Source organism: Oncorhynchus clarkii, chromosome 2 (genome assembly GCF_045791955.1).
Source record: "Oncorhynchus clarkii lewisi isolate Uvic-CL-2024 chromosome 2, UVic_Ocla_1.0, whole genome shotgun sequence".
Classification (NCBI taxonomy): Eukaryota; Metazoa; Chordata; class Actinopteri; order Salmoniformes; family Salmonidae; genus Oncorhynchus; species Oncorhynchus clarkii.
The window spans coordinates 51460381-51476780 of record NC_092148.1 but is presented as its reverse complement, the minus strand read 5'-3'; the positions used below and the strand labels follow the sequence as shown (position 1 = coordinate 51476780).

General features: G+C 42.1%; 1 protein-coding gene across 3 annotated transcripts in view; it reads right to left on the bottom strand.

Annotated features, from left to right (window-relative positions):
- Window positions 1–2781: 2781 nt before the first annotated feature.
- LOC139369574 (GRAM domain-containing protein 4-like) overlaps window positions 2782–16400 on the bottom strand; it is a 43216-nt gene continuing 29597 nt past the window's right edge. For all 3 annotated transcript variants that reach the window (XM_071108833.1, XM_071108826.1, XM_071108841.1), the window contains exons 13-19: window positions 15808–15917; window positions 15461–15615; window positions 9808–9955; window positions 9477–9570; window positions 7950–8040; window positions 7296–7364; window positions 2782–6411 (exon numbers count right to left, since the gene is read on the bottom strand). In XM_071108833.1, the coding sequence (XP_070964934.1) occupies window positions 6304–6411; window positions 7296–7364; window positions 7950–8040; window positions 9477–9570; window positions 9808–9955; window positions 15461–15615; window positions 15808–15917 (775 nt within the window). In that variant the 3' untranslated portion in view covers window positions 2782–6303. The remainder of the gene's footprint in view (window positions 6412–7295; window positions 7365–7949; window positions 8041–9476; window positions 9571–9807; window positions 9956–15460; window positions 15616–15807; window positions 15918–16400) is intronic.

The following is a 16400-nucleotide window of genomic DNA, read 5'->3' as shown; positions in this document are numbered from 1 at the left end:
ATCAATCCCATGTTGTCTGTTCTAACAAAAAAAGGTTGTAAAGTCTTTAGTACAGCCAATATAAGAAACAGTCAAACGCATTCATGAATTCAATTGCTTTAGCAACAATAATGTTGCGCTTTATTCATTGTTTAACTATTCAAGGCTCCCTTTATTTACTTTAACTAAAATGCTTGATTGTGTTGATGACATACACGACTGAATGATTGATATACTGTATATTGAAGTTGGCCTTTATGCCAGTAAGTAAGTTAACTTCTTATGGCTGGGGGGGGGGGGGGGGGGGAGTATTGAGTAGCTTGGATGAATAAGTTGCCCAAACTAAACGGCCTGCTCCTCAGTGTCAGTTGCTAATAAATGCATATTATTAGTAGTATTGGATAGAAAACACTAAAGTTTCCAAAACTGTCAAAATATTGTCTGAGTATAACAGAACTGATATTGCAGGCGAAACCCTGAGGAAAATCAAACCAGGAAGTGGCTTCTATTTTGAAAACTCCATGTTCCATAGCCTGCCTTTGCTCCATTTAAAGGGATATCAACCAGATTCCTTTTCCTATCGCTTACTCAAGGTGTCAGTCTTTAGACATAGTTTCAGGCTTTTATTTTGAAAAATGGGCGAGAACGATAACATCGCGTCATTGTATGGCCGGGTGCCAGCAGCGTTTTGTATGCGTAACAGAGTTTGGGCAGCCATTGTCTCTCCCTCTCCTACTGATAGACAGTTGCGGTTGATATATTATCGATTAAATATTTTAAAAACAACCTGAGGGTTGATTATAAAAAACATTTGACATGTTTCTGTGGACATTACGGAAACTATTTGGAATTTGTCTGCATTGTCGTGACCTCTCTTTTCTGTGGATTTCTGAACATAACGCGCCAAACAAACGGAGGTATTTTAGATATAAAAATAATCTTTATGGAACAAAAGGAACATTTATTGTGTAACTAGGAGTCTCGTGAGTGAAAACATCCGTAGATCAAAGGTAAACTATTAATTTGATTGCTTTTCTGATTTTCGTGACCAAGCTACTTGATGCTAGATGTACATAATGTTTTGTCAAGCGATCGATAAACTTACAAACGCTTGGATTGCTTTCGCTGTAAAGCATATTTTCAAAATCTGACACGACAGGTGGATTAACAAAAGGCTGCACTGTTTTCCTATATTGCACTTGTGATTTCATGAATATAAATATTTTTAGTAATATTGTTTGAATGTAGCGCTATGCAATTCAGCGGTTGTTGATGACAATTATCCCGTTAACGGGATGGCAGCCATAAGAAGTTAAGACAGCTACAGTAAACAGCACTCTTAGGCCTACAGCTTCATGTCTTTTCAATAAAAACCTTGAACCCACCTGTCCCCGACTTTTCCTAAATATGATTAACAACTAGGGTAGGGGGCAGCATTGGGAATTTTGGATGAAAAGCGTGCCCAATTTAAACTGCCTGCTACTCAGCCATAAAATCTAGAATATGCATAGAATTAGTAGATTTGGATAGAAAACTGACGTTTCTAAAACTGTTTGAATGATGTCTGTGTATAACAGAATTCATTTGGCAGGCAAAAACCTGAGAATAAATCCAACCAGGAAGTAGGAAATCTGAGGTTTGTAGTTTTTCAACTCTTGGCCTATCAAATAGACAGTGTCTATGGGGTCATATTGCACTTCCTAAGGCTTCCTAAGGCTTTAAAATACTTGTATGTTTGAGGAATTTTAATTATGGGATTTCTGTTGTTTTGAATTTGGCGCCCTGCAGTTTCACTGGCTGTTGACGAGGTGGGACGCTAGCGTACCCTAGAGAGGTTAATATACGCAATCACAAAGAAATCCATAAATATTTTGTTTAGAGAGGTAATAAAAAAAAAACAGGGAAGTAAGACTATTTAAAAATAACAGAATAGCTTGTTTTAAGATTTGTCTGTGCTATAGGCTATGGAATGTCAATGAAATTAACGTGTTAATTTAGCAGACATCACATGCTTATATTCCCCAGCCCTTTACAACATGATGGAATATAACAGAATATAATAGAAAGGATAGTTTCCCCAAATGGGTATTTGCTGATTTTCACCAGAAGGCATGGAGCTGAAGTTATTCCAGGAAGTTATATTTTGAAAGAGAGACCATTTGTAAAACATTTTGTGTTGTCTGGCAAAACTAGATTAATTAAAAACCTTGGAATATGCTCTTTCGGATAGGGTATAGCAATCAAAACGTCTGCCCTACATGGACTGTAGGATTATTTGGAAACGTAAGCAAGCACGAAGAAGCTTCATAAAGACACTGACACCCTCTGGTGGTCGAACTAGCATTAACAGCAACAATGGCTAACAGTAAAATACTATGATTCACTCCATTCATTCTAATGTACCACACCATTCCGCAAGCATAACAAAACATTTAAATGAGGACCCACTGTGTCTTCAGCTCCCCGTCCCCAATCCTAACCTTAACCATTAGTGGGAGATATGCAAAACTGACCCAAGATCAGCATCTAGGGGCAACTTCAACCTAGACCATGCTTGTGTACAGACTGAGCAATCACAAGTTAGTGCAAAGCTCTTGCACTCTGAGCATTCAAGCGAATGTCTCTCCAAAGGATCCTTTCACACCAGAAACAAAATCATATTTGCCGTGGTCTTCTAACCCAGTGCGTTCCAAACCTTTCCAGTGTATGCCCACCTTCAACAAGGGATAATCCCAGATTAGAGGGATAAAGAAATAAGTGATAAAGTTACTGAGATGCTTGAAAGAAAACTGCCAACAATCATTACTTTAAAATGTGTTTACTTAAGTGAAAATGTACATAACATTTTACAATAAACAATTTTCTTTAAAAACTTTACAGGGATTTAAAATGTGTTCATTACATAATTTCATATGTACAATTTTTTGGGAGGGCAGTGGACACTGCAGATTACAAAGACGTATTCACACCTACTGTAACTGGTTATCGTTCCTAAACAGTTACATATTGATTGGGACGGTATTATGAAAAATGAATTAGCAAACAAGTACTTTGATTTCAAATAAATACAATAGGTCTTCAGAAAGTGTTCACACCCCTAGACTTTTTCCACATTTTGTTGTGTTACAGCCTGAATTTAAAAAGGATCAAATTTAGATTTCTTTGTCACTGGCCTACACACAACACTCCATAATGTCAACGTTTTAGACATTTTTACAAATGAATAAAAAATGAAAAACTGAAATGTCTTGGGTCAATAAGTATTCAACCCTTTGTTAGGGCAAGCCTAAGGTCCCTAATTCGAGCAGTGAATTTCATATAAAGATTCGACATCAGACCTGGGAGGTTTTCAAATGCCTCTCAAAGGGCACTTATTGGTAGATAGGTAAACAAACAACTTTTAAAAATTGCCAACTGTTGCACAAACAAGGTGTGGAAAGCTGCATTTCATTTCAATACATTTGCAACATTTTCTAAAAACATGTTTTCACTTTGTCATTTATAGGGTATTGTGTTCAGATGGGTGAGATAATTTTATTATTATTTTTATTTAAATTCAGGCTGCAACACAACAAAATGTGGAATAAGTCAAGGGGTATGAATACTTTCTGAAGGCCCTGTACTTGTTTAACACAGAGGCCACATGATTACTTCTGCAGTTTTCAGTTGGCAAGCCTCAGTGGTTGAAACAATCTCTCCCCCTCTGACACAGAACCATAGAGACAATATCCATCCTCCTCTGAAAATGTATCCAGTCCCGTGTTGATCCTCCTCAACTATTGGGAAATGACATGGTAGGTGAGCATAACAGTGTGGCAGAAACTACACAAAAAAACCTACCGGAGGACTTGGTGAAGCCATTACCATCATACTGGGAATTAGCAAGCGACGAAAAGGATGATCGATCAACAAGGGCATGATTGATTAGCAAGGCTTTTTTTTTTTTACAACACATTCGATAGTTTGGGACACACACGGTACTATAATGAGGATTTTCCATCTTCAAGTTGACGGCCATGCCATATATTGACATTGTTTAGCGAGTGGCGATTCAAACAGATTTGGAAGCAACATGACTCCACGAATTGACACCTTTCAATTCACCATCCACGGGCAAAGAGTGTGGCTAAACCCAGGGGAAGTCTTTGATTGGCTGAGATGTGACCACTCAGGTTTATCAGCATTCAGAAGTTCTCCATCACAAGACGTACCCGGTCAGTCTTCATGACCTCATAGTCTTACAAGGAATCAAACTGACTTAAAGCAGTGGAGTTCAGAACCTAACATCTGTAAACATTACAGATATAAGGTGAAATAACTAAATGACAAGCAGTGAAATAAAGTAAAGATTTTGGCACACATACAGTACATTCTGTGCTTCTTAAGTAGATCTAACTTTTTTGAGGGGCTTGGCGAGTGAGATACCTAAATTACTTGGTGTAGACTAAAAGGCATCAAGCAAATGTCCAGTTAGCCTCCCTAGCATGTGCTCAACTAGAACATATTGTAGCCAAAACCTTAACCGTTACGCCAAGAGATACGAACATCTTGACAAGGTCGCAAGGTGTTGGGTTAAGGACGCTACATTACCCCCTTCCTTCGGGAGAGGGCCCCCCCCCCATACTTTCTCTATATACCAAGTCCCTCAGGTGTACACGCCTCTCCGATGGCCTCACAGACACCATCCCACTTCTGACACCAATGTAGCAAATTCAGGGGGTAGCCCCGACTGGCACTCAAAGCCGGGTCCAGCAACCTTCAAGCCAACACCTTAACCATTACACCAAGAGGTCCGAACCTCTTGACAAGGTTACTAGCATTTTAATATAAACCCCATTCCCGTTTGCTGTCAAAACCAAAAAGAAAACTTTATTGCCAACATTTTTGTCCGGGATTCAAACTAACACAAATAACCGGCATTGCTCTGCACTCGACTTTTAAGAACATGTGGATGCGTGATCCAATGGCAATTTACCTGAAGTTACACGTCAGAGTCAGTCGAAAGTGCAGCGCTGCATTGGTTTGAATCCTGGCCTAAATCTGTGAGAGAATTAGGTAAGGCATTGAGAGTGGTGGAACAAGGAAGTGTAGAAAAGGCTCCTGATTTTTGGGGGAATTGCTTTACATGAAATCTGTCCCATAAAGTACTTACAGTACATTCATAAGCATTCCACAAAACCTACATAAGTTATCGTTTTTACTGAACCAATTAGTTATGTAGAATGTCACATATTACAAGTCACATATTGTTCTACATAATAAATATACTCTGAGGCTTCAGAAAGACTATGTTGACATTAGGTCATGTTTATGTGGTGCTTATGAATGCATCATAACTCCTTAACCTGGACATGTAAATCCATACCTTTTCTTTGCCGAGACAAAAATGTGTGCGAGAAAGATATCGACTACAATAACTTCAGGCTTTTGGCTGCTCATCATTAAATGACTCCCGTTCCGTCCCTCCTCTCTCAGAAAAAAAGGCTAAATAAAACACTTACACCTAAAGGCTATTGCAGAAATGATATCTAAAGCACTTTCATTAACTGAGAAACATGAAGGCTCGAGGTATTCATAAACGTGGTTTCTGGTGCACTTTACAAAATGTGAGTTAAGACCTGTGCAAGGCCACCAATGATATCTATATCAAACCAAATGCATCCTATTGAAGGAGAGCAACAATTGAAGCAAATAGAATCAATGTGTGTGATACACAAAATGGGAGTGCCAGGCAGTCCTCTCAGATAGGCAAAGAGATCCAGCCTCCTCCTGAAACAGCACAACAGTGTTGACCATAAAATGATCACCCCCCCCACCACACACACACACACATACGCTTTTTAGCAGCACACATTCTCACGCATGTGCACACTACGCACGCGTGTACAAAAGAAAAACTGACAACAAAAGAGAGAGACTTGAAAAGCTATTACCCGAGTACAGAACAACAGCAAATTAAGACAAGTGTGCTCTCTTGGCTCAAAAGGCTACTTCCCCAGATGCAATAGCCTCGACCGAACCAGTAGGAGTCAGCGATGGTGTGCGGGTCCAGTTGTAGACCCTTAGACCTAATGAGAAGTTGTGGTTATCAGCGAGAGGATACAAAGATCTTGGCCTTTATAGTGATGGACCAGGCCTCAGATCAAGTGGATACCATCCTCACATACTAACCTAATGTGGCTTGGTGGAGGAATCCACCACCTTGGCATGGACACTAGCTTAACATACTTGCAGATATACTAATTGGCCAGTAGCAGTGTACTACATAGAGAACTCGCTGTGTCAGTATAGGACATCCCTGGTGAAGGCAGCCATTTTGGTATGTTAGGTCTCAGGGTTGGTGGCTGTGGTCATGGTCACTTTCTTCGTGTACTGTGTGAAGATGGCTTCAAAGGCCTCGTCTCTGTGGATCATGGCACCAAACACCAACGGCTGAGAGAGAACAGGTAAATAAAGGGGAGCGTGAGGGGGATAGAAAGACAGTGATAATAGGAGGGGATATTATTTGGAAGATTATTTTAGGCGTCGATAAACCTGTCAAAACTTATGAAGCGCAATGATTGGGTTCCTGCCTATAAATATCTGGTCTTTTGAATTGACAAAGATTTTATGTTGAAAAACCATACCGATGAGCTAGTTAAAAAGCTAAGATTTAAAGTCCCTAAATAGCAGGAAGCAGATTGTACAGTCAACTTTCCTACCAGATCTTGTCTATGGTGATACCATTTACCAGCAGTCACCACTCTACCATAGTGCCTTTCGCTCGATCACAGGTGACCGTTTTAATACACCCCACTGCATCCTGTCACAAAAAGGTAGGCTGGTCCTCATTACAGTCCCGTAGATCACTTAATTAACTTCCTTTTTGTTTACAAAGCTCTACTATACAAGCTTCCAACTTACCTCACTTTGTTGTTAAAGTATATATAAAAAGTATAGTATAAAAACATAAGATACCAAATCCGTTCACTCAAGGTTCCTTGGGTCTCCACTGGACTAGGTAAGTCCCCTTTTAGTTTTAACACTGCACAGTTTTGGAACCACTTACAAAATTAACTACATTTGGATTCCCTGGTGCAACTAGGGCACTTTAGAACCCTGATGATAAACGACTTCACCCAGGTGTGGAATTTTGTTAATTGATTTACTTTAACAGCTACAGTAGTTCATGATGGCTGTGATGTTCTAATGTAATGCACTTGTTATTCCATCTTGTAGTTTTATATAGTTAACAGGATATTTGACAAAACAAAATCAGACCTAAATAGAGAGAAAAGAAACATGGTCTAAAATGGACTGTCCATAAGTGTTCCTACCTTCTGGGTGGACGGTGTTGCTATGGAGATTCCCATTCCAGACCCAGGTAATACAGACAAGACTTTGTACTGTGGAACAAACAAAACAAAACACCAGATAAGCTCAGACAACCTTAAAACATTCTACTGCAGAAGTCGATTTTTAGTAGACTTGGGCTATATACCATTTATACCGAAACACTGATTGTATGATTTTCAATACTGTAAAAAATAATGTTTATTTTTGGGGGTTTGGGTGTGCGTGTTATGCCACTGCTTATAACTATAAGAAATCTAAGGTGTGTCAAATAAATTATATCCAGCAATAGGGCTCCAGCTATGCATCCTCCTGGATCAAGATCCTTCTTGCCTAAAGGATTTGTGCCTCAAAAATAAAGAATCAAAAAAATGACTTTTTTTTTTTTTACATTTTATTTAAACACTAGTAAACAAAGTTGACTAAGATCCCTGTCCAGTCGCGTCTGTCTTTGTGATTCCTAAACTACTGCAAAGTTCTCTTTATCATTTGGAAATAGCACCCCTTGTGCGCACATTCGGTAATACTGCAGACCTCGGCATGGCGCAGAAAATATGGATACAGCCCAACTCAAATTTTTGTTCAACCAATGAATTTAGACATTGGACAGAAGGTGAAGTGAAAATAGAGAAACCCACCTTCTGGATATCAGTGATGTCAATCAGTTTGATGACTTTATTCTTTTTAGAGGAATTTGACCTGCAGCTTGAGCTTTCAAAGCAAAGGTAACTGGGGAGGGAAACACTTTGTAAGCACAGAGAAGGACACATTACACCTGAACACAGGCCAATACAAAACACACAAATGGGTGCTGCAAGAGCACATACAGAGACTGAGATACAAAACATTAAAGAGATACAAAACATTAAAGGACACCTGTTCTTCCCATGACCGACTGACCAGGTGAATCCAGGTGAAAGCCATTATCCCTTTATTGATGTCCCTTGTTAAGTCCACTTCAAATCAGTGTAGATGAAAAAGGCAGGAGACAGGCTAACGCATAACAGTCTAAGCCCTTCAGACGAGTCCCAAGGCGCTTGTGGGGGTTGTCGAACACCATCATGTTTGTGTGAGTCTCGGGTTACCATCCGAGGGCTCATAATAGTTTGTAGGCCAAGCGCGACATCGGCGGACGCGGTGGATTGAGAACATTCCGATGCGAACGCGCGACATCGGCGGACGCGGTGGATTGAGAGCATTCCGATGCGAACGCGCGACATCGGCGGACGTGGTGGATTGAGAGCATTCCGATGCGAACGCGCGACATCGGCGGACTGAGAGCATTCCGATGCGAACGCGCGACATCGGCGGACTGAGAGCATTCCGATGCGAACGCGCGACATCGGCGGACTGAGAGCATTCCGATGCGAACGCGCGACATCGGCGGACGCGGTGGATTGAGAGCATTCCGATGCGAACGCGCGACATCGGCGGACGCGGTGGATTGAGAGCATTCCGATGCGAACGCGCGACATCGGCGGACGCGGTGGATTGAGAGCATTCCGATGCGAACGCGCGACATCGGCGGACGCGGTGGATTGAGAGCATTCCGATGCGAACGCGCGACATCGGCGGACGCGGTGGATTGAGAGCATTCCGATGCGAACGCGCGACATCGGCGGACGCGGTGGATTGAGAGCATTCCGATGCGAACGCGCGACATCGGCGGACGAGGTGGATTGAGAGCATTCCGATGCGTAGAAACATATCTCCAGTTTAAACTGAAGGATTTTGATGGGGATTTTTGTATTATGCTAATTCGATTTCCACGGGGGCCCGGACATCGATTCCAGGGGTTTTTAAAGAAGCTATTCTGCCATGCTATGCTGTTGTCTCAGGTCTCTCTTTATGTGGTGTTGTGGTGTCTCTTGTCCTATATATTTTTTATTTCATTGTTAGGCCGTTATTGTAAATAAATTTGTTCTTAACTGTAAATGTTCTTAACTGACTTGCCCAGTTAAATAAAAAATACAATAACAAAAAAAAAAGTATTTTTATGCCTTGAGACAAGTGAGACATTGATTGTGTATGTGCGCCATTCAGAGGGTGAATGGGCAAGATAAGATTTGAAGTGCCTTTGAACGGGGTATGGTGTTCCTAATGTTTGGTATACTCAGTGTACATATCTACATGTGACAGCTAGGTATTAGCGGTATATGGCTTACTTTTCAGTGACAAAGAGCACACCATTACGGATGTAGTCTGTGGGACTCTTCCTGTCCCTGTTGATCAAGCAGCATCGCCAGCCATTCTCACACACTGCCAACGAAACCAGTCGACACACACACATATATCAGGTCTGACACACTGCCAACGAACACAGTCAATACTCATGGTTTCACTGCTTGCACTGCACCAACATAACACAATCGATAAACACTAAATTCATCAACAACAACTATGGAAATAGGTCAACATGGAAAAGGGTGAGGTGGTGATCCAGGCACAAATAGTCAGCTGTCGCTCCTGAGAATGATCATGTAGTGCTCTACCAACCTGCTAGGGGGCGCTCATCCCCAGAAAGATTGAAGACCTCGTGGAAAGCCCCCTTCTTAGTATTGTAGGCTCTGCCAGTCTGTTCCTCTAGACTGATACCACATGGTAAGGCTGTTCCTAGACTGCCGTGAGCTACCGTCGGATGGATCTAAAGAGAAAGAGAGCGGGGATAAGAATGGTAGGATAGAAGGAAGGATGGAGAGAGGTCAGCATTTTAGACTAGGAACAGAGTGAGGGAAGGGAATTGGCTAGACCTAAGCAGTGTGTGTGCATTATAGCAGGCTCTCTCAAACCAGTGGCTTGACTTGGTCATCAGCATCACTCAGTCAACTTCACTGCAGGTGAATCAAAGTGTACACAGTTTTATGGTTAGCAGTGCATATTGGCCGGGGTACTAGTGGAGAGCATTGGATACAATGCTTATGGGGATGTGAACGATAGGTTTATGGTGTGTCTCATGCAAAGCATGACGCAATGGACTCATGCCCTGTACTGTATATAACAACCTTTCCTTCTAAAGAATGAAACATGAAAAATGACTGGACAGGTTTTCTCAAAGCATGCGCAGACCAACTGGCAAGTGTCTTCACAGACATTTTCAATCTCTCCTTGTCCCAGTCTGTTACCCCAGCATGTTTCAAGCTGACCACCATTGTCCATGTTTCCAAAGAGCTCCAAAGTACCCTGCGTAAATGACTATCGCCCTGTAGCAATCACATGTGTAATAAAGTGCTTTGAAAGGCTGGTCAAGACACACATCAACACCATCATCCCAGATCCACTCCAATTCGCCTACTTCCCCAACAGATCCACAGAAGATGCAATCTCAATTGCACTTCACACTGCCATCTCCCACCTGGACAAGAGGGGAAATAACTATGCGACAATGCTGTTCATAGACTACAGCTCAGCTTTCAACACCATAGTCCCCTCCAAGCTCATCACCAAGGTAGGCAACAACACCCCTCAGGGGTGTCCCCTCCTGTACTCCCTGTTCACCCATGACTGCATAGCCACACAGGACTCCAAAACCATCATCAAGTTTGCTAACGACACGATTGTGGTAGGTGATGAGTAAACCTACATGGAGGTCAGAGACCTGTGGTGCCAGCACAACAACTTCTCCCTCAACATCAGTAAAACCAAGGAGCTGATCGTGGACTATAGGAGAAAGAGGGGAGAGCAGGCCCCAATTCACATCGAATGGGCTGTTGTGGAGCGGGTCGAGAGCTTCAAGTTCCTTGGCGTCCACATCACTAAGGACTAAACATGGTCCACACACACCTGCACAGTCGTGAAGAGTGCACAGCAGGGCCTTTTCCCCCCCTCAGGAGGCTGGAAAGATTTGGCATGGGCCCTAGGCTCCTCAAAAAGTTATACAGCTGCACCATCGAGAGCATCTTGACTGGCTGCTTCCCCGCTTGGTATACCAAATGCACCGTCCTTGACCGCAGAAACACCACCCTCTTTAGCATAGTGCTACAGAGGGTGGTGGGGCCGAGCTCCCTGTAATCCAGGACCTCTAAACAGTATCAGGCTGTGTCAGAGGAAGGCCCGAAAAATTGCCAAAGACTCCAGCCACCGAAGCCATAGACTGTTCACTCTGCTACTTCCTGGCAAACAGTACCAGAGCATCGGCTCCAGGACAAACAGGCGCCGAGACAGCTTCTACCCCCAAGCTATAAGACCGCTAAATAGTAAATTAATGGTACCCAAACTATCTGCACTGACTCCATCTAGACTATACACACACACACCATTAACAGTCCAATACAAAACCCTCACATATTCACAACTATCCTGATGCCTTGTCACTTTACCATGCCTTCATGATACCTCATACCTCTGCACATTGATATGGTACTCCCTGTATATGGCTCCATTCTTATTTATTTTATTCCTAGTTACCATTTTATTTTTCAACTCTGCATCGTTGGGAAGGGCTCATAATCAAGCATTTCACAGTAAAGTCTATACCAGTTGTGTTCAGCGCATGTGACAAATACAATTTGATTCGACTTTCATTTGTTTTTGCTGACCATTGGCAGGATTTCTTTTTCTAGAAAACACAAACTGGCCCGAACACACTGATAAGTATTGCTACCTATTAGGACATTATAATACAACCTTGAATAATTGTATGGGATTTTGTGGAAGAGTAGTTACCGGTATGATATTACAAATACTAATACTATTAACAAACCACTATCTTTCAAAAAGAACCAATGAGCAGTTTCTGGCTTCTAGTTACTTCCTCAACACACACAGCACTACTTTGAATATAGGGTTCCTTCTGATCGTGTCTATGAGAATGGATACAAAATGAACATTCAATACACCATTACGGTAATCTCTACTTTGGTGTCATATGGAAAATAACACTTTCAACAGCACTGTGGTAGATGCACATGTTAAAAAGACAAGGCCACATTTTCATCCTTCACATAGACACAGTTAGCATTGCTCTACTGCTGATATCCAAAGGGGCAAGGGGTCGATTTGGAATGCAGCTTATCTCTAAATGACACATACACACGATGGTGGCGCAAACACAGACACTCGCCAACCAAAGTGCACCCTAGGGAGCCCTACCTTTTCACACCCAGAGAGCTGAGAGAGGAAAAACAACAGAGAAGTTTGTGTCTGATCACCTGAGTTAAGGATTCCCACAGTTCCCAGCTGCTGTGACCACCAACATTAATTAGGGATGAACTGTGACAATGACACATGTACCTTCAGTGCCCTCGGAAAGTATTCAGACCCCTTGACCTTTTCCACATTTGTTTACGTTACAGCTTTATTCTCAAATTGATTCAATTAATGTTTCTCCTCATCAATCTACCCTGTAGTGACAAAGCTTTTTTTTTTTAAGTGTTTTTAGAAACGTTTTCTAATTTATTAAAAATTAAAAACTGAAATACCTTATGTAAAATAAGTATTCAGATCCTTTGCTAAGAGACTCGGAAAAGAGATCAGGTGCATCCTGTTTCCATTGATCATCCTTGAGATGTTTCTACAACTTGATTGTAGAAGTCCAACTGTGGTAAATTTAATTGATTGGACATGATTTGGAAAAGCACACACACCTGTCTATATAAGGTCCCACAGTTGACAGTGCATGTCAGAGCAAAAACCAAGTCATGAGGTCCAAGGAATTGTCTGTAGAGCTCCGAGACAGCATTGTGTCGAGGCACTGATCTGGGGAAGGGTACAACCAAATTTCACAGTGGCCTCCATCATTCTTAAATGGACCACCAAGACTCTTCCTAGAGCTGGCCGCCCGGCCAAACTGAGCAATAGGAGGAGAAGGGCCTTGGTCAGGGAGGTGGCCAAGAACCCGATGGTGACTCTGATAGAGCTCCAAAGTTTGTCTGTGGAGATGGAAGAACATTCCAGAAGGACAACGATCTATGCAGCACTCCACCAATCAGGCCTTTATGGTAGAGTGGCCAGACAGAAGCCACTCCTCAGTAAATGGCACATGACAGCCTGCTTGGAGTTTGCCAGAAGGCACCTAAAGACTCTCAGATCATGAGAAACAAGATTATCTGGTCTGATGAAACCAAGATTGAACTCTTTGGCCTGAATGCCAATCGTCACGTCTGGAGAAAACCTGACAACATCCCTAATGGAAAGCATGGTGGTGGCAGCATCATCATGCTGTGGGGATGTTTTTCAGAGGAAAGGGCTGAGAGACTAGTAAGCATCGAGGGAAAGATGAACGGAGCAAAGTACAGAGAGATCCATGATGAAAACCTGCTCCAGAGAGCTCAGGACACAGCCAATACAAAGCAGGAGTGGCTTCGGGACAAGTCTCTGAATGTCCTTGAGTGGACCAGCCAGAGACCGGACTTGAACCCAATCGAACATCTCTGGAGAGACCTGAAAATAGCTGTGCAGCGAAGCTCACCAACAAACCTGGCAGAGCTTGAGAGGATCTGCAGAGAAGAATAGGAGAAGCTCCTCAAATATAGCTGTGCCAAGCTTGTAGCGTCATACCCAGGAAGACTCGAGGCTGTAATCACTGCCAAAGGTGCTTCAACAAAGTACTAAGTAAAGGGTCTGAATACTTATGTACCTGTCATATTTCCATTTTCTAAAAACCTGTTTCTACTTTGTCATTATGGGGTATTGTGTATAGATTGATGAGGGGAAAAAGCTATTTGGTACATTTTAGAATAAGGCTTTAACATAAAGAAAACTTGAAGCGAATACTTTCCCCGAATGCACTGTAGGCACAAAAGACCTGCACATATACAGACACACAAACGCATTATATACAATAGTATACAGTGCCTTGCGAAAGTATTCGGCCCCCTTGAACTTTGCGACCTTTTGCCACATTTCAGGCTTCAAACATAAAGATATAAAACTGTATTTTTTTGTGAAGAATCAACAACAAGTGGGACACAATCATGAAGTGGAACAACATTTATTGGATATTTCAAACTTTTTTAACAAATCAAAAACTGAAAAATTGGGCGTGCAAAATTATTCAGCCCCCTTAAGTTAATACTTTGTAGCGCCACCTTTTGCTGCGATTACAGCTGTAAGTCACTTGGAGTATATCTCTATCAGTTTTGCACATCGAGAGACTGACATTTTTTCCCATTCCTCCTTGCAAAACAGCTCGAGCTCAGTGAGGTTGGATGGAGAGTATTTGTGAACAGCAGTTTTCAGTTCTTTCCACAGATTCTCGATTGGATTCAGGTCTGGACTTTGACTTGGCCATTCTAACACCTGGATATGTTTATTTTTGAACCATTCCATTGTAGATTTTGCTTTATGTTTTGGATCATTGTCTTGTTGGAAGACAAATCTCCGTCCCAGTCTCAGGTCTTTTGCAGACTCCATCAGGTTTTCTTCCAGAATGGTCCTGTATTTGGCTCCATCCATCTTCCCATCAATTTTAACCATCTTCCCTGTCCCTGCTGAAGAAAAGCAGGCCCAAACCATGATGCTGCCACCACCATGTTTGACAGTGGGGATGGTGTGTTCAGGGTGATGAGCTGTGTTGCTTTTATTCCAAACATAACATTTTGCATTGTTGCCAAAAAGTTCAATTTTGGTTTCATCTGACCAGAGCACCTTCTTCCACATGTTTGGTGTGTCTCCCAGGTGGCTTGTGGCAAACTCTAAACAACACTTTTTATGGATATCTTTAAGGATTGGCTTTCTTCTTGCCTCTCTTCCATAAAGCCTGATTTGTGCAATATACGACTGATTGTTGTCCTATGGACAGAGTCTCCCACCTCAGCTGTAGATCTCTGCAGTTCATCCAGAGTTATCATGGGCCTCTTGGCTGCATCTCTGATCAGTCTCCTCCTTGTATGAGCTGAAAGTTTAGAGGGACGGCCAGGTCTTGGTAGATTTGATCCTTACTGAACTTCTGGAGAGAGTTTGCTGCACTGAAAGTAAAGGGGCTGAATAATTTTGCACGCCCAATTTTTCAGTTTTTGATTTGTTAAAAAAGTTTGAAATATCCAATAAATGTTGTTCCACTTCATGATTGTGTCCCACTTGTTGTTGATTCTTCATAAAAAAATACAGTTTTATATCTTTATGTTTGAAGCCTGAAATGTGGCAAAAGGTTGCAAAGTTCAAGGGGGCCGAATACTTTCGCAAGGCACTGTATGTAGAGTTTGAGACGAACCCGTCTGGACAATGTCGCGCCCCCGCGCTCCTTCAGCTGGGGGTCAGTGGGCAGGTTGGTCCAGATGATGTGCGGCGTGTCATACTTGTCCCTTAGTTTGGGACAGCTCCTAAACATGAAGTCGATTAGGAAGAACTTGATCCCTGCATACAGCCCTGAAGAGGAGACATGCAGAAAGGCATGAGAGAAGAACAAGAGGATCTCTCCGTGTCTCTTTCTTCGTCTGGTATATCTCACTCTTTTTCTCATCTCAATGCTTGGGGCTCTCACCGAGTAGGTGTAGCAGGGAGTGACCCCCTATGCTGATCTTAGGTCAGTCCAGGGTACAATTTACATATTGTACTTACCGATCATAAAGCCCATGAGTTTGTAGGGGATGAGACAGGAGCAGATCAAGGCCACCCATAGACCAACGTAAAGCTTCCGAGTAATCTCAGGATGCACCCACATGAACAGGCTGAAATACACGTGCGCGCACACACAGATTTATTTATTTATTCTATTTATATATACACTGTTGAACTCAAAGTTTACATACACTTAGGTTGGAGTCATTAAAACTCGTTTTTCAACCACTCCACAAATGTATTGTTAACAAACTGTAGTTTTGGACATCTACTTTGTGCATGACACAAGTAATTTTTCCATTAATTGTTTACAGACAGATTATTTCACTGTATTACATTTCCAGTGGGTCAGAAGTTTACATACACTAAGTTGACTGTGCCTTTAAACAGCTTGCAAAATTCCAGAAAATGATGTTATGGCTTTCGAAGCTTCTGATAGGCTAATTGACATCATTTGTGTCAATTGGAGGTGTACCTTTGGATGTATTTCAAGGCACAGCACCTCTTTGCTTGTCATCATGGGAAAAGCTAAATGAATCAGCCAAGACCTCAGGAAAAATAAATTGTAGACCTCCACAAGTCTGGTTCATCCT